General features: G+C 65.0%; 1 protein-coding gene across 5 annotated transcripts; it reads left to right on the top strand.

The window, feature by feature from the left end:
- The first annotated feature begins 6,258 nt into the window (after positions 1-6,258).
- On the top strand, positions 6,259-18,849 carry LOC111141680 (ADP ribosylation factor GTPase activating protein 1). 5 transcript variants are annotated; one of them, XM_022494430.1, is made up of 14 exons: positions 6,259-6,381; positions 9,242-9,305; positions 9,476-9,585; positions 9,776-9,947; positions 10,403-10,503; positions 11,205-11,291; positions 11,736-11,832; positions 13,323-13,379; positions 14,529-14,561; positions 15,365-15,394; positions 16,197-16,253; positions 16,702-16,761; positions 17,311-17,381; positions 18,186-18,849. In XM_022494430.1, exons 2-14 carry the CDS (start codon positions 9,246-9,248, stop codon positions 18,526-18,528), a joined length of 1,278 nt encoding a protein of 425 aa, XP_022350138.1. In that variant the 5' UTR covers positions 6,259-6,381; positions 9,242-9,245; the 3' UTR covers positions 18,529-18,849. The 5 variants fall into 5 exon arrangements, with proteins under 5 accessions (XP_022350138.1, XP_022350135.1, XP_022350140.1 ...); XM_022494427.1 differs by lacking the exon at positions 15,365-15,394 and having other exon boundaries at positions 17,305-17,381; XM_022494432.1 differs by lacking the exons at positions 6,259-6,381; positions 15,365-15,394 and adding an exon at positions 7,170-7,218 and having other exon boundaries at positions 17,305-17,381.
- Positions 18,850-23,270: the final 4,421 nt, after the last annotated feature.

Below are 23,270 nucleotides of genomic sequence, written 5' to 3'. Positions count from 1 at the left end.
AAATTGGTTTATAAACTGGGTTTATAAACTAATAAACCCAGGCAAGAAACCCAGTTCTCAACAGTATTATTGAGCGGCTGGATCGAGCCTTGCCTGAAAGCCAATTCACCACTGGGCATTTCATCACATGAACCAATAATCCTGCTTTGTTGTTAAACCATTTGCGGTTGGATTTCCTGTGTCTAGCAACTAGCATCTAGAAAGATTCTTGACTGAGATAGGCATGGGAGGGGCTGAGGCAGAGCGTGGGGTCCTTACTGTCTGGCTCCAGGAACTGAGCAAGCCGAGGTGCTGGCCCCATCTCAACACACTCTTAGCCATGATTCCTCATCCAGTGTAGACACGCGTGCTTCTGTGCAGCTGCAGGCTCCTTGGGTTGGGAATGGGAGGGTACCTCCGGGCTTTCGGGAACAGGGGCACCTCTGCTGTGATGTGCAGTGTCTCAGATCAGCACAGCCATGTGCTCTGGCGTCCCCTGTTTCCTTGTGCCCCCGGCCCCAGCTCCTCCCGTGTTCCACTCAGAGCCCGGCCCCAGTGCCTCCCACGCATCATTCAGAGGCAATGCCAGGGAGTCTGATGGGGCTGGGTCCGCCAGGCTCTTCTCCCCTTGGGACTGAGTCCTGCCACCGACAGGCCAGAAGCAGGAGCCCAGCAGCCCCAAATCAAGCTCATGGTGTTCTGTCCAGATGCAGGATGAAGCCATTCCAGGTGAAGAGAAAACAGACAGGGGGTCCTCGGGAGGAGATGCACCCTGTCCGACGCACCTGTGCTTGGTCCGGCCACCCGGCACAGCAGGGACAACGCATATGCTTCCGGCAGGACGGAGGTGAGCAGCGTGGTGAGCGCAGCAGGGAGAGGGCATGACAAACAGGCGTGCCCACGGCAGGGCGCTCAGTGCAAAGATTCTGGGAACGACTGGCTAGAATCTGTCAGAATTCCCCAGGGCTTGCAGATCCAGAGACGTGTGCCATAAGAACACATACGTGGCCGCGGAGAGACTTCCAGTAAACCGTGAGAGTGAAGCAGAATAGTGACAAAGCGATCATGGTGATAACAGAACCCCGGTATGCAGTACGGGGCTGATTAGAGAAATTCCACCGTGGGTCTGCGCTTGGGAAGAATGAGGTCCTGCTGCAAAGGCAGATGAGGGAGAAGTGCCACAGAGGGAGGTGCTGCTCGTAGGCTGGTTTGGGAAACCCGCTGGAGGGGCCAGCCCCGGGACCCAAGAGGCCCCGCACGGCATCCTGGGGCAAGGGGTGCATCCTTCCAGCTCCTCATCTCCCTGCCTGGCCACGTGGGTGAATGGACCCCCCCACCCCAGCCTCAGCCCGTTCCTGCCCACTGTGGTTTGAACCTGTTGTGTGAACTTGGTGGCAAAGTGGGACCCAGCAGTTGGGCCTCAGGAGCTTACCTCCAGTCACCTCTGTGTGAGGGACACTGAATGACAGGGAGAGGAGGAGGGTGTGGGCCGCGCAGAGCAGGAAGGAGGACGCAGAGGAGTGGGTGTGATCCCCACGAGCAGAGAGCAGGGAGGAAGGCCTGCGTTCGGGGACAGGTGGCACGGCAGTCACCAGACCAGAGCCCAAGCTCCTGGGAGGCCAGGAGTGCCAAGTCCAGACAACTGGACTTTATCCTGGAGACTCACGGTGCCTGGGGGGTGCCTGGGCAGGAAATGAGTGAGTGAATTCCTGACAGCAGTGGGTGAGCCCAGGGGACAAAGGGCACAGTGGTTCTACGCCAGATAAAACCGGGTCTCGTCCCACAGCCCCGAGCACAAGCTGTGTGACCTCGTGTGACGCTGAGCCTCTTCCTTCTCCCCTGAATGGTTCCCACTCCGGGGGCCAGAAGGGAGCACTGCAAGGCAGCGGCCCAGCCCCCACAGGGAACGGTGCCTTGCTGCCCCTTCTCGAGTCCCGGACTGGCCGGCCATGCGGTGGGACTCTTCCTGGCTGGGGTCAGGGTGACAAGGTGTGACCCACAGGTGGTGACTGAGAGCACGGGAGAGGTAAGAGAGAGAGAGGAGAAACTGCTGGGCCTGTCTTCCTCCCCTTGACCTCCACTGAGAGGCCACAGCGCTGCCTGCGCGCCGCCGCGCCCCCCCCCCCCACCCCCGCAGGCCGCCCTGCTCAACGGGAGACTCCGTGTGTCCAAGCCCAGGGGGTCCGGGCCCCAGGCTTTCCCGGGAACCCCTGCAGCTTCCTCAGCCTCCGGCCATGTTTCCTCAAAAACAGTTCCAGTGAACAAGCAAGGGCCCTGGTGTCCTCAAGACGGGCTTAAGCTGGAGGCCAGGGAGGGCCTGCAGGCCCAGAGGCTCCCTGGCAGGTGTGGGAAACACCCCTGCGCCCCAGCTGGGCCCAACCCGGGAGGTTTCCAAGATAAGCCGAGTGGAGAGTGATACCGTGGGCTCTGGCAACCCCCGAGGCCCGCACTACCTCTCGGGTGGCCCTAGAGCCCCCCCACCCCCCGTTGATGGATCAGAACGTTGTTCCAGGATGCGCATTGGTCCCGCCCCTCCCCGAGGCTCCGGGCCGCCGCGCCTGCGGGCGGAACCTCGGAGGTTAGGCAGTGAGCTTCCCAGGAGGCCGGCGCTCACGCGGAGGGCAGGGCGGGGGTCCGGGCTGGCCCGGGAGCGCGCGCCGCTCCACACCGCTTCCCGGCGGCCGCGAGAGGGAACCGCCGGTCCGCGCGGGGCGTCCGACACACGGACGCGCGGGTCTGCACCCGGGACGCGCTCCGAGGGAGGGTTGAGGCAGCCTTTACTTCCCGCCTTGGTCCGGAGCCCTGGGCGAGTGCCGCGGGGGTGCGCCTGCGGCTGGGGCTGCGCCGGCGGCGTTCCACTGCGGCTGAGCCCGGGGCCCCTGGGGTCCGAGCGGCCTGGGACTGCGTCCGCCAGCTGCTGCCGCGGGCCGGGGTCGGGCACTGCGTCACAGCCTGGGCAGCTGTGCAGCGCGGACACAGCGGGGCCTGCCTCTCAAGGAAGCCCTGGTTGTGGCCCCTGCCCTGGCTGTCTCCCCAAGCCGCACCTGTTGTCGCTTTGCAGCTGGGTGACTCGCTACGGAGAACCTGAGCCCACCCGGCCTTCGGGCGCGGACCCTCGCTCAGCCTGCCTGCACACACCTTTGCCCCACTCACGCGCGCACGTGCACATGCGTACAAGTGCATACGCACCGGCACACACGTCTGTGGGCACTTCCACGTCACAGCTCCGAGGGCACACACGCATGTGCACACACGGCAACACGCACATCCCACGAACACGGGTGCACGACGCACACACATGCAAACGCAAACATGCTCACAGACGCGTACACTTATGCACGCGCACACGCGTGGCCCTCACTGGCCCTGCGGAGCTCCAGCTGTTTCCGTCCTGCCATTCCTGCAGGCCGCTGGCTGGAGACCCCGTTCTGGGGTCCAGACAAGGCCACCAAGACTGGCGCTGGGCGTCCTGATCCAAAGACACACCTGGTTGCCCCCTGGGGATACCCAGCTCCACACCCCTGCCTTCTTGTACTTGGAGGAGGGTGGTACAAAAGCGAGGTGCACACCTTGTCACCATTAAACTGCCTTTTGGGTCATCCTCTCTGTAGGGGCGGCCCTGACCGGTCTGTTTGACGGTCAGTCTGATTCCTGATGCTTGGTGCGAAATAAAGCTTTGCTTGACCTTCAAAAAAAAAAAAAAGAAAACTGCCTTTTGGACCTGGAGCAAATGGCTTCTTTGTTCTGCACCTCAGTTTCTTTTTTCATTTTTTTAAAAGATTTTATTTATTTGAGAGAATGAAAGAGAGAACACATTGTGGGGGGGAGGGCTAAAGAGAGAAGCAGACTCCCTGCTGAGCAGGGAGCCTGATGCCCAACTCCATCCCGGGACTCCCGGATCATGACCTGAGCCAAAGGCAGTCACTTAACCGACTGAGCCGCCCAGGTGCCCCCACACCTCAGTTTTTTCATCTGAACAATGGGTTAACGTCAGAGCATGGAGGCTATGCCACTTTCAAGGTCCTCATCAAGCCCAGGGCCTGGCCTCTGGAAAGTGTTCAGGAAGTGTGGGCTCCTGGCCTGCAGGGGAATCGCAGACTTCTTTCCACCAGCGGGGAGACTGGGCCCAGGGCCCACAGCGGCCTCCCAGGTGACCTGCCCTCCTGCCCGGCTCTCAGTGACTTCCTTTCTGCCCAGCTTGTGTGGCAGCCTGACGCCCTGCAGCTCTGTGGGGCTTTCACTGCACTGCCCCAGAGTTCCCTTCAGTTCTAGTCCCATCCAGAGCTTCCCAGCCTGGGGAGGAAACCACAAGCGACCCCGTATTACTGTGGCTGAAAGTTAACCGATGCCACCAGCTCCAAAGGAACAAGTCATCTGAACAGTGCCGACGGAGTAACAGAACGTGGTCAGTGTGCAGCTCGTCACCACTCCCCTGCCCAGACTCTGCTGCCGTTTGTGTCTTCTCCTGTTGTGTGGACACTGCAAGAGCCTTCAGATCGCGGGAAGAGGCCACAGCTCCAGACGCTGTGAGGGAATGTTAGCCCTGACCTTGGAAGGCCACCCCTCGGGTCTCGGCTCCATGGACCTGCCTTGCGGGATGACCACAGCCCCAGGCCACCCAGAGTGGGGGCGGGGCCGGTGGCTAACTCTTCTGCTTGGTGATCAGGAACCTGAACATTCCGCCTTCACTGCTTGTTTGGTCCATGGGTATCAAATACTGGCTCCAGTTCTACCTCCCAGGAGGGCCTTCCTTTTTCCTCTTCTCCTTTTAAACATCCTCTGCCCCTCCCAGCCCACCTCCTCCAAGAAGCCCACTGGAAATCCAGCACACAGCTCTCTCTGTGTGAACCTGTGGAGCCTACAGTTCTGACCACATGCTCTTGTGCTGAAATCTAGTCTCATTGCCACAGTGTAGACCCTAGTGGTGCCCATTCCTTCCGTGAAGGCCAACGGCTCCTTCCTGAGGGTTCCCTCCTGCTTCAAGACGGTCCTCACGGCCAGCCGGACACCAGGCAGGCTGGGAGTGGTGGAAGTTCAAACGAGCACGCACGACAGCTTTCAGCCACGGATGGAGGGAAACGCAGAGAGACCCCAACTGTGCCCACCGCGACGGCTGCCCTGAAGGGACTGGCAGTCCCCAGTGTCGAAGGCTGTAGGGCAACTGGAGCCCTCCGTGAGGCAGAAGCCGGAAGCCGCACGACCGTTTGGAGGGCCGCTGGGCAGTTCTGCACGGAGTCCAGAGGACACCCACCCACCGCACGGCCGCCTAACTTCCGGGCGCCGGAGCGAGAGGAGCGAACAGTGCGCCCCGAGACTGGCGCCTGGGTTTCAAGGCCGCTTCCTTCCCGGCGTCCACACCTTCAAAGTGGCTCCAGCGTCCGGCCAGGCGGGCCCTGCACGAGCGGGTGCCGTCCGCGGTCACGAGGCTCACCTGCTGACGGCCGCGACACGCACGAATCGGGGAACACGGCGCCGAGGGAAGGGCGTGGCCTGTCGGTACGAGGCGCCTGGGCCAGGCCGGCACCCAGCTTGGGGCCCTCCGGACACTGCAGCGAGACAGACCCCCGCCGCGCTCCCTCGCACGCACCTCCGGGAGGACCAGGCCGGACGGCGCTGGCTCGGGGGCAGGGCTGCGCCCCGGGCTGCGGCGGCTGCACCAGTCAGCGGGACGTTCGACGGACGCCGCGTTGCTCCACAAGCACGTCCCACGAGGCCGCTCCCGCAGCTGCGCCGAACGGACCGCCCGGAGAGCGCCCAGCGGCCCGTCCACCACCGGGACCCCCGTCGCGCCGGGCAGCCCCGCGAACTGCGTCCCGCGGCAGGCGCGGTCAGGCCCGGGACCCGCGCGCCCCACTCTGCGGCCTGCGCGCCCCGCCCGCTCCGCACATCCGCTCCCCCCGCTCCCCGGCGGCCTGCCCCGAGGGCTCGGTCCCCGCTCAGGGCGGCGTGCGGTGGGGGGCGGCGGTCCCTCCCCTGCCGGATCGCCCCCACCGCACGCCGGACTCGGCCAGCTCCCCCGCCCTGGGAGCCCGGTCCCCGCCGCGCCTTCCTGATCCGCCCCCGGTGGCCGAGCCGGCCCGGAGCCGTGCCCTCCGCAGCAGGTGCATTCTCCGCGCCCGCCGGCCCCGCCCCCGGCCCGCCACGTCCCCACCGCGACAGGGGCGGGCAGCGCTCCGGCTGACGCGCGAAGGCGGAAGTCCCGCCCCCGCCGCCCGCCCCACCCCCGGCTTCCCGGGATGCCCCGCGAGGCGCAACGTAGCCGGAAGCTGGTGGCGGCGGGGCGGGCGGCCGGCGCGCGTCCCCGGAGCAGCTTGCGGCGCGCCCGAGCCCGGCAGACCCCCCGCGGACCCCGGCGGACTCCGGCGGATCTCGGCGCGCGGGCTCGAGTCCGGGCCCTGCCGGGTAAGCGCGTGGCCCGGGGCCCCCGGCCCGCTGGGGCGGACATTCCCGCCCGGATCCCCGGCCTCTCCCCTCGGCAGCCGCCCCCACCTCGGTGCCTGGAAGCGCCTGGCGGCCGCGGCCGCGGCCGCGCACGCCGCGCCGCTCCGCTCCGCTCCGCTCCCCTGCCGCTCGCGGTAGGGGCGCAGCGACCAGACCGACGGCCCGGGGCTGCAGGCTGAGGGGCTCCCGCCCTGGGAAGCGAGGGCTCGGTCCGGCGGGGGCGGGGGCGGCCGGCGCGGTGGGCGACCCCGTCGGAGAGGCAGCGGCTCCGCGGCCCTTCTCGGTCCCCGGTCGGGGCCCCCCGCAGACCAGGGCGCGGGGAGGGCGTGGTACTCGCCTGAGCCTCCTGCCGCTCCCGGGCCGCGACCGTGCGCCCGCGGTGCTGGCCCGGAGTGCCGGGCTTCCGGGCCTGCTTTCCCGGACGCTCCCGCCCAGGCTCCCCGCAGCTCCGTGCGTCCGCGCAGGAGGGCGGTGCTCTGGGGGCCCCGCGGTTTCCGACACCCTCCCCACTGGGGCAGCCCTGGCACCCGCGCGGCCCGTCAGCCATCCCCGGTACCGGGCCCAGGCGCGGACAGAGCCCTGGCCTCAGGGCTGAGCGCCGCGCAGTTGACAAGGGGCTTTGGCGGTGAACCAAGAAGATGCGCCCCGAGCGGCTCAGCGGCTGCTGAGTTCTGCGCCCTCGCCGGAGGCGCGTTCTTCCATCTCGGTTTCAAGCGTTGAGGAGTTCTGGGATGGTTTTTCAAGACAAACCGTTATCTGTGGCTTTGGAATTGAAGATGCAACGTGCGCGTCTCAAAGGTAGCATCTCAGAGAGGTGGAGGGTGCTGAGTCCGAAACCGGTCCCCAGGGGGTTTCCTTTCCACACGTTACTTTGCTGGTCCTTCTGCGAACAGCTGGTCTGCCTGATTTCATTTTACGCAATCAGAAATTCAGAGCATGCTCAGCCCCGTTCTTACTTCTGTTTGCCGGCGCCCTTTGACCAGGATGTGAACCTCCAGGGGAAGGCACAGTTCTCTGGAGAGACAGCGGGGCCGCACACCAGCCCACAGGGGGCTCTCCGGTGGCCGCCGGGAGACGAGCGTGTGCGGAGGGCTCTGTGAATTCACATCCAGCCCGATGTCTCTGCACGTGTGTGTGCACCTGTTGATGCCTTTCGCGTGTGGACATGGACCTCAGTGTGATGAAACTATCCTGCTAGACCACGTCTGGCCAGGGTGTTGTGTTCGGGTGTTTGCCCTGGAGATCCGGTGGTTTGGGTGGACGGTCACAAGTAGCCCAGAAAACTGCAGAGCACAGAGGAGGTGCAGGTGAACTCCAGGTTTTATCCCTCAGTTATAGAAAACTGAAGCGACGTTTATGTGTCGTTTCCTCCAGCTAGCTTCAGAGTGGGCACTGATGAATGCAGGAGTCCTGGCCTTCCAGACGGAGAGAGTTTGGTTGTGCGGAGAGTCAGGGCTTCTGCCCGTGACTTCTGTGGCCTGAGGTTGCAGGTGGGGTGCGGCGCAGAGGTCCTCTGGGAACGTTCACGCTGCGCGTCAACAGAAAGCTCCAGCTTCACTCCACGGAGAGGCTGGCTGCATGAGGTGTCCAGCAGCTGGGCGGGCACCCAGTTCTGAGCCACTTACAGGGTCCCTGCGTGTTGTGCAGCAGGCACGTGTTGCCATGAGAGCCAGGGGCCGCGGCTCACGGGCTCTGTTCACCAGTGAGGGAAGGGCAGGGTCCCAAGGGGCATGTGCACGGTTGTGCCTTGGTGGCGGTAGAGTGGCCTGGGGCCCAGGGCCGAGTGGTGGCAGTGTGCACAGGACAGCCCCGTGCTGCCTCCCACCCCCTCCTCCAGCTTCAGTCCGCTGTATCGGTTTTCCTGGTTGTGACTCTAGTGGGCTGTTGGTTGAACTTGAGCTTTGCCAAAACTGGGAGCTCTGTAAGGACAGAAGTGGTGTTTCTCTTAAGCCTGAGTTAGGGGCTATGGTGCCCCAGCAGTGTCCCTGTGAGGCATGGTGGCAGGTGTGCCCTGCTGTGCTCATGCCGTCTGCCACCTCCCCCTCCAGGATGGCCCTGCGGAGGCTGCCCCGCAGACCCTCTCACAGACCAGCCTCTGCACGTAGCGGTCGGGGCTACCGCTTTGGCCCCATACCATAGACTGCAGAGTGGAAGGAAGGAGTGGCACGCAGAGAACTGGGGTTCCGTGTCTTCGAAGTTCATTGGCCCCAGTCTGACGTGTTGGCCTCTCAGGTGGGCAGTCAGGTTGAGCGGCCAGTCTGTGTACATTGTAGAAAGACCACCCCTTGCTGCGGGCTTCGTCACGCACTGGGACGTCTTACAAGGTGTGCGGTGCGGGTGGTGCAGGAGGCCTGCACAAAGGGGACACCAGTAGTTACGATATTCTTAACTTCTGCATTGCCTTTGGCTGGAACCATGCAGATGGCTCTGGGTTTTTCTTAGCACACGGAGGGGAGATTCCTTCTTTTTCTTCTTTTTTTTTTTTTTTTAAGATTTTATTCATTTGACAAAGAGAGCCACAGCGAGAGAGGTAGCACAAGCAGGGGGAGTGGCAGAGGGAGAAGCAGGCCTCCAGCCAAGCAGGGAGCCCGATGCGGGGCTCGATCCCAAGACCGTGGGATCACGCCCTGCGCCGAAGGCAGACGCTCAACAACTGAGACCCCAGGCAGATTCCTCCCGTGAGCGGCTCCCCGGTGCCGCCCGTAGTGAGCTGCGCCGCGGGGTGCCCCTGAGGCTCCGTGTGGTCGTGCGTTCGCACTCCTTCGCTCTCTCGTGAAGTAGCCTGCTGGTGAGTTTTCAACTTTGTGTTTCTCCTTTGCAGCGTCATGGCCAGCCCCAGAACGAGGAAGGTCCTGAAAGAAGTCCGAGCGCAGGATGCAAACAGCGTAAGCGTCGGCTCGGGTGCTTTGAGACTCAGCAGACCGCTGAGAGCCCTCCCTGTTGCCCTTAGTCTGGCTCCAGACTCTCCTTTGCTCCCTCTTGGGGCTACCCGTCAGGTCTTTGGGGTCCCTGGGCCCCGAGTGCCTGGGTGAGTTGCACGTGGCTGTCCCCGCAGGTGTGTTTCGAGTGTGGCGCCTTCAACCCGCAGTGGGTCAGCGTGACCTATGGCATCTGGATCTGCCTGGAGTGCTCAGGGAAGCACCGCGGGCTTGGGGTGCACCTCAGGTCAGTGCCCTGCCCCCCGTGCCTTGAGGTCCTCCTGTCAGGGCACGGTGACGGGGCGACACATGCTGCTTGTCAGCTCAGCGTGCCCACAGGGTGTCGCGGGCAGTGCGTGCGCCAGAGTCATGGCCTGCTTGGGGAGGGGCTCTCGGACGCCTGGTGCTGATCAGTAGGTTGGTGCTCTGGCCTCTAGCTTCGTGCGCTCTGTGACCATGGACAAGTGGAAGGACGTGGAGCTGGAGAAGACGAAAGCCGGAGGGAATGCGAAATTCCGGGAGTTCCTGGAGTCTCAGGAGGACTACGACCCCTGCTGGTCCCTGCAGGACAAGTACAACAGCAGGGCCGCTGCGCTCTTCAGGGACAAGGTAGGGACTGGCTGAGCGGCGGTGCTGAGGCGCTGTGCATTGGCTGTGTTGAGGGCTTTGGGAGCTGGCTTTCTCCTTTGGGCTCGGACACGCTCGCGGGGCTGTGCAGTCTGTCCCCAGATGGGACGCGCGGGCCGTCTTGTCCCACCTAGGGGGGAAGCAGGGGGCGCTTGGTTAGTGGGGTTGAAGATCAGGCGTGCTGCCTGGGGAGTGTCGTGTGCCGGCTCCCTTGTGTGTGGTGCTGAAACACCGAGGACGGCAGCGCGTCGTTAGGGGTTGGAGCCGCTGACGGGGAACTCGCTGGCACGGCTGCTGAGAGCGACGCCCTGTCTCGGGTCGGCCTGTGGCAGAGAGCCCCCGCCCGTGGCCGCTGAGCCTGGGAGCCCTAGGGTGGGTGACAGCACTGACGGCTCCTGACAGTCCTGGGCCGTCTGATGTCTGCGTCCCCTTGGCAGGTGGCCACTCTGGCTGAAGGCAAAGAATGGTCTCTCGAGTCCTCGCCTGCCCAGAACTGGACCCCACCGCAACCCAAGATGCTGCCGTCCACTGCCCACCGGTAGCGACTCCTCCAGCTTCTTGTTTGGTCTCAGACCATTCTGGGCCTGGCCCTGGCCCTGATCTTAGCCATAGCTCAGGACCCTCGCACTGGCGTGAACGCTCTCTAGGTCATTGGAGCGGTACAGGCTCTCCGTAAAAATGCTGCCTGTAAGTTGCGTCTGAGTGGAAGGGGGCGCCGCCTCATTCCTCCAGAGCCATCCCCGTGACACGCATGTGTCTCTGGAGGAAACGCTCTGGCTGAGTGTCACGCACCTCCCCTGTCCTCTCGAGCACTGCCCGCTCCCAGGGCTGCCGCAGGTACGATGGGGACTGGCTGATCCCCGTGCTGGACGTCCCGCATCCTCTCGCGGGCCAGAGGCTGGTGTTCTGGGGTGACTGGTCCAGAGAAGGCTCCCTGTGTGCACCACAGGTGCCCAGGGAACCTCGCCACACCCCTGCACCGTGTGTATTATGTGCCTGCTTCAGCCTCCGTCCCTGCAGCCTCTCCGCTGCCTCCCTGCTGGCGTGGGCAGGCACTTGTTGCCAGCGGAGCCTAAGCCGCCTTTCAGACAGACCTGGAGGCCGGCTGGCCTTAGTACTCTGTTCTTGGAGGAGCCCAGGTGTGACCAGGGGGACGTGACAGCGTACAGGCCCGCACGGCTCCCTCGGGCGCCTGTCCATCCTCTGCTGGCCTCCCTGACCTCTGACTCTCCCTTTCAGAGCCCCTGGCCACCCGCAGAACTCGACCTCCTCCTCAGACAAGGCGTTTGAAGACTGGCTTAACGATGACCTGGGCTCCTATCAGGGGTGAGCCCCCGGGCAGCAGGGGGCTCGGGCCCTCGGGGCGGGGGTCTCCTGCTTTCTGTGAGCAAGACGCGTGGAGCCCACGTGCATCACGCGGGACTGGTTGTGGCATCCCTGAGCCAGCCCCGGTTTGCAGAGTGGTTTTAAGCGGTGAGAAACCTAACATTGAGGGGAAGAAAGAATAGTTTTCCTTCTTGGGAACAGCCTGACCTGCAACCGGAGCTGTCAGACTGGATCACTTCGTCGTTTTTCGCGGTAGCCGGCTGTCGGCCGTGGGCCTTGCCGGGGTTCCCTGGGTAAACGCAGACTCCCGGAGGAGAGCCTGACCTGTGTGCCCCCCTTGCTGTGGATGCACGTCCTCCCCGTGGCCCTCGCACCTCTGCCCGGGATCTGGGCCCCTCCCGCCGTGTGGCTTTCAGGAGCAACTGCTCTTTGTCTCCCTGCCAGGGCCCAGGAGAACCGCTACGTGGGGTTTGGGAACACGGTGCCACCCCCGAAGAGGGAAGAGGACTTCCTCAGCAGCGCCGTGTCATCCCTGTGCTCGGTGAGGACCGCGCCCTGCCCCACAGGCCCATGGCCGGCTGGCCGCCTGCGGGACGCCTCCCCGTCCCTCGGCGAAGTCGTCTCTGCAACCGGCGCACTCGCTTGGCCCCCGCGCGTACTTGTTCAGTGACCTCGTTATAGAGCATGCGTTGCCGATTAACCGGGCCCATCTCCTCCAAGCACGACGTCCTGTGCGGGGCCTGCCCGGCCCTCCTGTCCTGCGAGAGCGCTGGGCACAGCCGATCCGGGCCCTCTGCCCGCCAGCCCCGCGCCGGCGAGCTCTCGAAGCTGCACACTTGGGGTGTCATACCCTCTGGGTTTGGCGCTCGCAGCCCTGCGCTTTGTCCCCCTGTCCACCCCCCGCCCCCAGCGCTTCAGGTCAAACCACTGTTTTCCAAAGCAACTTACTGTGGCCTTAGACGACATTCGCTCACTGCTGTGCTGTCCGTGGGGCCCGCTGCAGCCCTGGGGCTGTGGTCGGCGACGTCTGGCAGCGGTCCCAGCCGTGTGCTGCGCGTATGAGACGGCGAGGAGACGTCGTCCGTGCTCACGGGACGGGGTCTTCGGGGCACTGTGGGGACGCACATGCAGACGGAGCAGACGGGGGCGTGAAAACAGGAAGCACCGGGAGTGCCCGTGTGTCCGCTGTAGCTGCAGGGTTCTGCGTCCCCAGTACGGGTTGGGGGATCTGAGCGCTGCTGTCCACTGTCCCTTCTGATCCGTGCCCACGTGCTATTCCCGAAGCGCTGGGACTTCCATCACAAGTTACGGCCGTGACTCCAGAGCCACGTGGTGGCGGCTGCTGGAAGGCCTCCTGGGGCCCCGGACGGCCAGAGTCCCCTCTCCAGGGAGGAAGGGCTTGCCTCCAGCCCAGAGCCTGCTGCCTGGGAGTTTATGAAGTCAGGTCCCACTAAATGCAGCGAGTTTGTGTTTGTTTTCCCCTCCTGAGGGTCTTTAATTCACTGAAAAAGCTGAACGTGGTTGTCTGCTGAGCATAAAGGTTCCTCTGCTTCGTCGTGGGGGTGGCGGGGGAGACTGTGTTGGGAAGCTGGGCTCTGAGGGAGACGTGTATGGGTCTCAGTAGTTTCAGTTGGCTTTGGGGACTTAGGGGAAGATCTCGAATTCAGAACAGGTCTGCCTGCAGACTAGGTGTCAGGCCCCAACTCCTCCGAGGGGAGGTGGAGGGCCCAGGGCAAAGGCACGAGCGGGTGTGTGCACGTGGGGCCGTCTGGATGTCAGGCGGAGCATGGCATGGACGCACGTGCTGCCCCGCCTGCTGCAGCGTCCAGACGTGCCCACGGCCGGAGGGCCTGTTCTCCTTGGGAGGCGGGGTTGCCGCTGTGGGAAGGGACCCCAGAGGTGGCCTTTCTGCAGCACTTGGGTGCAGAACCCATCTGCCCCTCACTGAGCGGCAGATGGCACGGCAGGCAGAGCCTGCCTGGACGGTCACCTGTGGAACCTTGGCGTGGCCTCTCTGTGGCTTCTTCCCAGGGCTGGAGCAGTTTCACCACTGGAGCCAGCAAGTTTGCCTCCGCTGCTAAGGAGGGGGTGAGTAGCACAGCCCAGCAGCCTGCCCGCGGGACCCATATGGGCTGTGCTGGTCAGGGCTCCGGGGCCCGATGGGGGTCTTGAAGGGGCTCTGATGAGGGGTGGAGGCCATTCCCAGCCTCAGGGATTCTTCCTGGGCCCAGGCCACGCTCTGCTTCCAGTGAGTCCCCGAGACTGCCGCAGATCTCAGGGCTCTGCCGTGCGCTGCTTCCGTGCTGGGCGTCCATGTTCGTGTTGGAGATGAGCGCTGTGCAGAGGGCCCGGCGCCTGAGAGGAGAGCTGGGCTGTGCTTGGTGCGGCCTGTCGGTCCTGCAGGCTGAGTGGTCCCCCAGCCCTCCGGTTCTGCTGCTGGGCACGGGGCAGGGTTCGGGCAGTCGGACTTCTCTCTGCCCCTCGCCTCCTCCGCCCAGGCAAGGGAGGGTCGGGGGTTTAGTCAGGACACACAGGTGGGGTGTGGACCTTGGAAAGGAACAGGTGGAAGCCTGTCTGGGGACGTCAGCTCGGAGGGACACTGTTGGCGACGTCCAGCAGGTTTCTAGACCAGGGTGGCCTTGGTGAGGAAGGTGACCTGGAGCAGGGAGGGCCTGGGGCTGGCTCCAGGCTGGAACGAAGGCACCGTGGATGTCTCTCCGTGCGCTCTGTGGGCCCTGGTCCCCTGCATCCTCCCCTGCCACGCCGGAGGAGCCCGGCCTCGGGCACCAGGCTCTGTGGTACCACCACTCTGGCACATGGCGTCTGCTGGCTCTCTCTGGGCCTCATCCCTGCAGGGCCCCAGCCAGGAGGTCCAGGCGCCTTTCAGCAGGAGCACCTGTGGACGGGCTTTTTTCTTCATTTCTGAAAGTGTCTGGGGGTGCTGCGCTATGGGGAGCTGTGGGGTGGGAACATGCTGGGTGCCAGGCAGGTGGCATGGTCTGGGCCATGGGGTGGCTGCCCCTGACGCTGGACCTGCTCCCCCGGGCCTGTGTGCCACGTGGCTGCTCCTCCAGCAGCGTGGCCTAGTGTGCAGCTCGCTGGGCCCCTCGGAGCTGCTGGGAGGGCGTGGCTGGCAGGGGACAGGCCTAGGGCCGAGCGTTTGTCGGGGTCTGGGGCTGTGCAGCCGGGGGTCCGGCATCAGGACCGGCGATCTCAAAGCCCCGTGTTTCTTTCCAGGCAACCAAGTTTGGATCTCAAGCAAGTCAGAAGGTAACAGGAAGCGTTCGTGTTTCGTTCTGTGCTTTCGTGTCTCGTGCGGTTGGAACTTCCAGTCCTGTCCTGTCGGTGTCTGGACGCTGCCCGGTCTGCCCTGCTGGGGCCTGTGCTGGGGGAGGGGCGCTTCTGTGCGTGTTACTTCCGGTGCCTGTGGGTTAGCAGGGAGGTGAGAAGCTGTGCTTGGAAGGGCCTGCGGGGCTGAGGCACCCGGAAGCAGTAAGGCTCGTGTGCTGTCAGCTGGCGTCACCCGCGGGCGGAAGGACGCCCGGGGCGGCCGGGGCTGCGGGTCGCGTGGGGTGGGCGGGGACAGGCTACCCCTCCTTTCCTGGTTTCTCTCGTGGGCAGTGGTTTTGGTGTGGGCGGTTCTTTTTTTCCCCTAAATCTCGGTGGTTGCTGTGGCAGTCCCCGGGTGGTGGCGGGGCACGGACCGCCTGTGCTGCAGGGGTGAGGACTAAGGCCAGAGGCAGAAGGCCTGGAGGCTGTCCTGGGGTGGGGGTGGCAGCTGGTGTGGGAGCCTGGCCTGTCCCTGTCTCGGGCCCCTGACTTGCTTCCGTGTGTGGTTTTGGAAGTTGTCCGTTGGGAGTGGAACCAGCGAGGCATGGCAGTAGGCGGACACCCGAGGTCCCTTTTGAGGACCCCCGCTGGGGTGACGCCACGGGCGCGTGAGGCCAGCGAAGCTGTCGGGAGGTGCTTCCTGGTTGTCGCCCGACGCGGCTCCTGCTGTCTGTGCTCGCTCCCTCTCTCACTCACTCTCTCCCTCCTCCGCCCCAACCCGCTCCCTTGCTGTCTGGGTAAAGTTTTGGGGCTCCAAGCAGCAGCCCGAGCTGGTAAGGCCCAGGTCTGCTCTCGTGCATGCCTTTCCCCGTCTCCGTGCCGACCACGTGCTTTGCCCTGAGCTTCCCTGGACCGTGGCCTGTGTGTGTCCTTGCTTACGTGCGTTCACCCTCAGAGCGCCTCGCCAGCCCGCTGGGCTCCCATCCGGCCCATCCGTGCTGTTCAGGGACCTGAGACCCTGACGAGGGGCCCGGGGTCCAGAGCCCCGGGGGCACGGCTCCTGCTGGGCAGGAGGTTCATTTCCTGGCTCCGTCACCTCGAGCTGAGTAAGCGGAAGGAGGGTCATCCCTGTGGCGAGGCGCTGGCAGGTGCAGTTACCCCGTCCCCTGAGGCTGCTGCTCAGAACTTTCCTCCTCAGCCACCCTGTTGTCCTGCCGCTGCCCCACCCCTTGGCTCTGTCCTCTTCTCTCTGAGGCAGGTGCCTGCTGGAGGGGTGCACCTGCCTGCGCCCTAGCTAAGGGGGGTGGCGTGTGCCCTGCCGGCACGTGGCTGTGCTCACGCGAGGTGCTTGTGTGGGCGCTGACGAGAAGACTCGCGGGTGGCCACCGGGTTTGCTGCCGCTCTGGGCTCCTTCCTTCCGGAGCAAGTAGGCCTGGAGCAGTGGTCTCTGGCCACCCCACAGCCAGGGGGCCTTGGGTGCCGCGGCTGCCGTGAGCGCCGGGGGTGTCCGGGTGCCAGTGGGCTGCTCACCGTCTCCCGCCTTCCCTTGCTTGGCCAGACTCGCAGCCACCGTGCTGACCGGCATCTTGGGCGACATGCCGCTCGGGCTCGCCTGACTTCCCTCTCCTCACACAGGCTTCAGAGCTGGGCCAGAGTCTGAACGAGAACGTCCTCAAACCTGCGCAGGAGAAGGTGACGCAGCCCCACGCCGAGTGTCCCTCTCTTCCTCCCCAGCCCCTCAGGCGCGCGCTCCAGGGGAGCAGCTGGTGCTGGGAGGGTTTCCGGCAGCTCCGAGTCCCGCCAGGGCTGCGCGTCCCGCGGGGCCCCGGCCCCTGTCTCTGGGAGGCCCAGCCTTGCGCTCTGTCCCTCGGGGTGGGGCTGGTGTGGGCAGCGCAGAGGCGGCTGGCGGAGCCAGGGAGGACCCCCCGCAGGCCGCGGCCTCAGGAGATGGTGCCCTCCCCTACGGAGGATGCCGCGCTACGGTGGCCCGGGCTGGTGTCGGCGGCCCCTCTGCTCTCGTGGGGCGACGGGGTCGCACACAGCTGCCGCGGCGGGTCTGTGCGGCTAGTGCTGGCCTCTGTCGGACGGGCCATGGGGGCTTTCTGCCGCTCAGCTGACGGCGCTGTTCCAACCCACGCAGGTGAAAGAGGGGAGGCTTTTTGACGATGTGTCCAGTGGGGTCTCTCAGCTGGCGTCCAAGGTAGGGCAGGCCCGCCTGGCGCTCGGGCGCGGCCGGAAGCCAGTCTCCACATTCCAGGGCCCGGGCTCTCCATCCCCACGCGCTCGTGTGGCCACAGGGCCTGCGGAGTGGTGAGGAGGTGCCATGAGACGCAGCCGTGGGCGCCTGGGGAATGTGGGGACAGCTGGCCGGGGGGTCTGTCACGTCTGCTAACCGTCGCTTCTTTCTCTTCTGCTCTCGTTCTGCTGCCACTGCTCTTCCCTGGTGAGTGCCACCTTCCTGACGTGCTGGGGGCTGGCCGGCCTTCGGCTGCCGTCTTCCTCCAGGCGGGTTTGGGTGTGCGTGCCCCCTGCAGCCCAGCCCGCCCCTCTCTGCGTGGGCTGCAGGGGCCTTCGCACACAAGCTGTTTCCTCGAGCTACTGAGCCCCAGAGCCTCTTGCCACCACTGCTGCCGCGTGCCTGAGCCCGGCCGTGCTGTTCGCGTCTCTAAGCTCTGCCGGGTCTGGGAGCAGGACCCCGTGTGTGAGAACCCACCCTGAGCTGCCACCTCCTGTCCCCTTCCAGGTCCAGGGGGTAGGCAGCAGGGGATGGCGGGACGTCACCGCTTTTTTTTCTGGGAGAGCAGAGGACCCTTCAGACAGGTACGCCGGTTTTCTAGGTTTCTTCGCACGAGGTCTCTGGGAGGCAGTCGGCATACCCCCTGGGGGACAGGCATGTCCTCCCCTTTGGGGAACAGGGATCACTGCAGCCCCCAGAACCCCAGAGATACCAACTTTGTGGTAACTGCTGCTGGCCGGGAGGGAGGGAGGGGGCTGGGAGGGAGGGAGGGAGGGAGGGGTGCCTGCACTGACCCCTGCTCTGGTCCGGGTAGGTAGGGCCAGCGGGGCCCTCAGCAGCCCTGTCCCTCGCTCGCGCTCACCGTCCGCTCCGGGCTTGCCTCCGGGCTTGTCTGTGGGAGCCTGGTCTGGCCCTTCCCGTCACCCAGCCGCAGGGTGGGTGGGGTGGGGAGGGGACACATTTCTTGTGCTCACGGGGCCACACGGCTTCCTGGCACACCATTTAGTGGTTCACGCCATGTGGCTGCGCTGGTCGGGGTACAGCTCCACTGAGGGGCTCTGCAGGGCCCCTCTGTCTCAGTGCAGGCAGGGCCCACGTGCTCAGGGCTCCCTTTCCCCTTAGTCACTGCAGAAAACCGGCGTTGTACGTTGTTCTTCACGACAAGCTCCTTTTGGGGTGGGACTGACCCAGCCAGACTATGGCGGCAGGAGGCCCGAGTGCTTCCAGCAGGTTCTATGCTCCTTGGCTCTGAGGTGGACCATGGAGCTTGGCATGGAGCCCAAGCAGACAGCATCTCCCAGCCCCATGGGCGACAGGGTCTGGGGGAGAACACCGAGGGACGGCCTGGTGGCTCAGGCTGTTGTTCAGTGTCCTTCTGTCTTCCCAAGACCCCTGGAGGGCCAGAGCTACCAGAACAGCGGGGGAGACCACGCCCTGAACCGCACCGTGGACCAGAGCTTCTGGGAGACCTTCGGGAATGCCGAATCCACCAAGGGCCACAGGTCCCCAAGCAGCGACAGCTGGACATGCGCGGACGCCTCTGCCGAGAAGAGGAGCTCGGACAGCTGGGATGTGTGGGGCTCGGGCTCTGCATCCACCAATAAGAACAGTGACCACAGTGATCTCGGGGAGGCCTGGGGGGGCAGCGGGGAGGGCAGAGCCAAGACCGCCAAGAAGGCCACGCCGCCCGTCATGCCAGTGGACGAGGGCTGGGACAACCAGGACTGGTAGGCCTGCGGCGTCCCAGCCCCTGCGTCTGCACTTTGCCCCACACTTCCTCCCGTCTGACCCCAGAAACCAGCCGTCGCGTGAAGACAGCACCTTGGGTGTGAGCTATGGGGGTGGGGGGGAGGGTGCCAGCTCGCACGGACACCGGCCTTGCAAGGCCACGGTGCAGCAGAGGCCACGTGCCGCCCCGCAGTCCATGTCCCAGCTCTCCTTGAGGCTCTCGGGCAGCGTGCGGAAACCTGGCCGGGGTGACACGGGCGGGCTGGGTCTGCTCCTAAGCCATCGTTCCCGTGATGCCCTCCCTAATAAACCCTCCCGAGTGGCCGTGCTGTGTTGGGGGTGAGGCACGTGTGCTCTGATATATCAGGCCCAGGCTCATCCCGGACCAGCTTTTCTGCGTGAGGGATGTGCCCGGGGCCCCCCCCCTGGCTGTGTCACCGCCAGGTCTGGTGTCACCTGGTGTCACCGCCGGGCCGCTCTCCTGTGTTGCCTCTCCAGATCTCCGCGCATGGCCATACACAGCCCCTGACACCTGGGCCCTCTGTCCGTACAAGCATGGGCCCACTGGAGCCAAGGGGGCTCGCCGAGGACACCACAGACAGCTGAGAAATGGGGACGTGGAAGTGAAACGGGAGGGGGAGGCTGGCCGGCACGCGTCTCCTGAGCCCAGGTCAGGGTGCGGGTCAGCGGGGTGGTCTCGCCAGGGTTTGTCGAGGAGCTGCGTGGTGTCCAGGTCTTCCCACCGGTCTAGAGCAAGGAACGTTTCCGTGGGGCTGGGTTGCCACCCCTGCGTCTCTGCCAGCACTGTGCTCTGCTCCCAGGGCTTGGCTCGTGGTGATGTGGGTCTCCTTGTGTGCCCAGAGACCACCTGGCGCCCCCCGTGCTACCACCCCCTTGTTCACAGTCACAGTCCGGTATAGACGATGTGCCTTTCCCCCACCAGTCTGATGGACTCGCAAGCCGCAGCTGTGCTGGGTCCTCCGTCCCCACACCCCCTTCCTCTGGTCCCTGAGTTCCTGTCAGCTGCTCTTTGACCAGGCACTTCATGTGCCTGGGTTCTACTGGGTGATGGGTGCCAGATGTGCCCACCATGAGCTCTGCTGCCACCAGCCATTCATGTCCCAGGACAGGCCCTCCCAGCAGAAGGGTCAGTCTGCGGTGTGTTTGAGCTGGCAGCCACCAAGGGGCTGTCCAGAACAGCACAGCAGCCCACAGCTCTGGCTTGAGGACACCCCCGGAGGAACAGGGACACCCAGCGTGGAGCAGCTGTGTGTTTGCTGCCTGAGAGTCTCGGTCACTGAGCCGGCAGCCTGCTGGCCCCGAGGGGAGAGGCCCCTAGGGCAGACAGAGAGCTGAACCCAAGGTCAGTCTGCCAGCCCGGGGCCTAGCATCCCAGGGTGACGGTGCTCAGGGAGCACGAGCATCAGGTGTCCGCCCCCAGTCCGGACGGGGCTTGGTTTCCACACTGGGGCCCTCACCCGGTGGGGTGGGAGTTCTGGCTCTGCCTGCAGCTCTGGTGGGTTCCGCGGGGCCCAGGCTGCATTCTCTTCTGTAGTCTTGTCCTGGAGGCCGTGGTACGTTGGGAGTGAGTTGTCTTTGGCCTGGGAGCCCCCTTTAATGCGAAATGCAGTAACCAGGGTGGTGGTGGGCGTTGACGTCTGCGGGCAGGGGCACTGTGCTCCCCGGACCCCTTCTGGGGTGCTGGGACGTGGCGTTCCGAGTCCCCTCGCGGACAAAGACAGGTGCTCCTGTGCAGGTGTGGGCCAGGGTGGGGCCCGGCACGGGGAGCTGGGGCTCGAGCATCTCCCTGGTCCTCTCCCGGGCAGGGCCGCTGGCACAGAGTGACGCAGTGATGCGGGTGAGCGCCCAAAGGCTGCTTCCAGCGTGGTTGCAGGGGTGGGGGGTTCCCGGAGATGCAGGTGGGAGGGCAAGGAGGTCTCCGGTGGGTGTCTGCCTGGGACCCAGGGCCCACAGCAGCTCACCTAGCCCCGGGCAGAAGTGCTTGGCAGCCCCGCGCCCTCCATCTCAGCCTGCGCGCTGCTGAAGGCCCCCACGGGGGAGCGGTCAGATGTGGAGCCAAGGGACGCTGGGTACACTTTCCAGAGCTCTCTTCTGGGTGGTCTCCCATGGTCATCTGGTCTCGGGAGGCAGATCTGGGTGGGGCGTGGTCCCAAGGGGGCTGGGTCATACATGGGACAGTCCCAGGGTCAGTTCTGGCTGGGTCCCAGGGGTCCTCACCCACCCGTGCTGGCTAGCCAGCCCTCTGCCTCTCAGGCCAGCTTGGCGGGGAGACTGGGCCAGTGGCCAGGAGGCTGCCCTCAAGCCCTCTGGTCTTCTGCGTGCAGCTCCACCAGACCCCGGCTCCAGGATACTGGGCCGACCAGGGACTTGCGCGACCGCTGTACGGTGAGGTTCCCTGGTTGCCGCCGGCCCTCGTGGAGGTGCTGGGACTGACCGGCAGGTGCGCCAGAAGGCCGGCCCTGCGCTCTCTGGGCCTCCCCGTGAGCTGCTGCATTTCCTCTGGGCCATGCCCCTAACACGGGTCAACCTCTGCCACCCCGTTTAGTCGTCCAGCAAGCCACCATGCCTCCAAGCCCTGGTGCTGCGACTGTCCTGGCATCTCACACCCGGAGCTGGGGCCTTCCTGGGGCCCTACTGTCTGCACGGTCTGGTGTGCACCAGCCCCATCCCACCGGTCCTGCTGGGTCTGACCTAACTGATACGGTCAAGGGGGCTCACCCCCCTGCATCAGCTGGAGACTGGAGAAAGTGGGATCTGTGCTCGGGGTGCGTTTGGGGTCCCTACCTGCACGCTGGAGTGAAGGCCAGCCAGCACGTGGGGGCATCCTATTCTTTCTCAGTGACCCGGGGCAGCCCTGACGTTGCTAACTAGTCTCTGGGGCTTCAGAGGCTGTGCGGGACTCCAGGGTGGGCACACAGGGGAGGGCGGGCAGCGCCCAGCCAAGGATGCTGAGGAGTTGACTGACTGATGTGTGTGGAGGGTAGCACCCCAGTGGGGTGCGTGTGAGTGTGTGTGTCCCGAGTGCCCATGAGCCACAGGTGGACGCAGTGTGTCCAGTGCCTGTCTGTGGCTGCTGGATCCAGTCCTCTCTGCTGGTGCACACTTGAGCGTGTGGGGCTTGGCCGGGGTGTAGGTCCCAGGGCCGGGCAGGTGCCCAGCACCCTGAGCTCTGCGTCCATCAGCACTGGTGTCCTGGTGTCCAGTCATGGGTCCTCAGGCTCTGGCAAGTCACGGAGCCCCAGCTGGCCCAGGCCTGAGGCTCTTCCCTTCCTGGCATAGGAGCTCTGTCTGCCCAGGAGAGAGCAGGGCTCACGCAGCGGTCAGGACAGGGCTAGTGGCGCAGGCTAGCAGGGTGCACAGAGGGACACTGTGGCACCTACAGCAGGGCCACCTTGGTCTCCTGGCCCAGGTCCGGGACCGTGTACCCTCACCGCCCAGCAGTGTTACCAGGTCTGGGGCTGGTAGACTGGCAGTGGCGAGGCAGTGTCCTCCCTGTGGACAAGTGTGGGGAGGGCGCTGAGCCCCCGTGGGAGTTGGGTAAGGGTCCTCCTCCCCCAGCAGCATCCGGACCCAGACCTCTGCCCACCGAAGGCTGCCGGCCTCCAGCACGCGCCGTGTCTCCAACTGTGGCCTCCCAGCCCGAGAGCCCCTGCCGCGCCAGCCCCTCCAAAGCACCCCTGTCTCCAGAAGTTGGCGTCAGCACAGGCTACCAGCCCTGTGGGGTTCCTGGTAGCTCCCCTCACCCCTCAGTGACCTTGGGTGGGTGATCCTGGGTCAGGTGGGTCCAGGGCTGGGGCTGGAATGGGGTCTGCTCTGGCCAGTGTCCCCGCCCAAGCAGCAGGCTTAGGGCTGTCCCGGTGGCTGGGAGGGGCTGCACACTTGTGTGGCTCTATAGACCCAGAGGGCGGTGGAGACGCCGTTACTACAAGGAAGGGTTCCTGGCGGGGCCAGTGTGGGCCTGGGCACTGGGCCAAAGGTAGGGCAGCCCGGAGGAAGTGTTGTGCTTCCCCACCACCGGCCACCAGAGGCACCAGCCCGTCATCTGTCCACACATAGTGGCCTTGGTCCCTGAGGTGCCTGCCCCGTGATCCCTGCTTTGGGGCCGACGGTGTGGAGTGAGGGATGAAGGTGTTTGGTGCTGTGGGATCCCCGCCCTGAGGCAACTGTCCTTCGTGCAGGAACTCTGTACCCCTACTCTTGGGCTGTAGCGGGGAAGGGGGAGAGAGCCCCGGGAGGGGAGGAGGCCAGGGGCGGGCAGTGACGTGAAGGGGTGGAGTGACGGGGACCTTAATAAACCCTGGCTCTCGTGGCTGCAGCATGACCAGAGTAGGGGAATGCATGGGGACCCAGGAATGCCACCCTCGTCCAGGAGAAGGTTAGTGACTCGCCTGTGGTCCTGGGGGGCTGGGTGGACAAGGAGAGCCACTAGGGGTCTGCCCAGGTCCGCGATCAGAGAATGATCTTGCCTTTTCAAAGAGGCCTGGGGCAGGGAGGGCAGACTGAAGAGGGCTCCCCACAAGGGTCCCACCAAGTCCAGTTTCTGGGGAGCAGAGGGGTCTGGCTTCAGGATGTGGATTGGGAGGGGACTCCAGGGCCCGGGAGAGTCCAGAGCCCATGCACCGGCCCCCAGCCCTTCACAGCCCTGAAGATGCCCACAAGCTCAGCGGCTCTGCTCTGTGGGGCTGGTGCCCCCTCCCTGGGTGTGGCTGGGGTCCTGAGCTGCT

Source organism: Enhydra lutris, unplaced genomic scaffold (assembly GCF_002288905.1).
Source record: "Enhydra lutris kenyoni isolate GAN:26980312 unplaced genomic scaffold, ASM228890v2 scaffoldscaffold6, whole genome shotgun sequence".
In the NCBI taxonomy this organism is placed as follows: domain Eukaryota; kingdom Metazoa; phylum Chordata; class Mammalia; order Carnivora; family Mustelidae; genus Enhydra; species Enhydra lutris.
Note: the sequence above shows the minus strand (reverse complement) of the source record. Positions and strands in the feature narration are given on the sequence as shown.

Coding starts and splice junctions, on each gene's coding strand:
- LOC111141680 (XM_022494430.1), top strand. CDS start 9,246: ATGGCCAGCCCCAGAACGAGGAAGGTCCTGAAAGAAGTCCGAGCGCAG. Junction 9,948..10,402: donor CTGCGCTCTTCAGGGACAAG/GTAGGGACTGGC, acceptor TCCCCTTGGCAG/GTGGCCACTCTGGCTGAAGG. Junction 17,382..18,185: donor GCAGAGGACCCTTCAGACAG/GTACGCCGGTTT, acceptor TGTCTTCCCAAG/ACCCCTGGAGGGCCAGAGCT.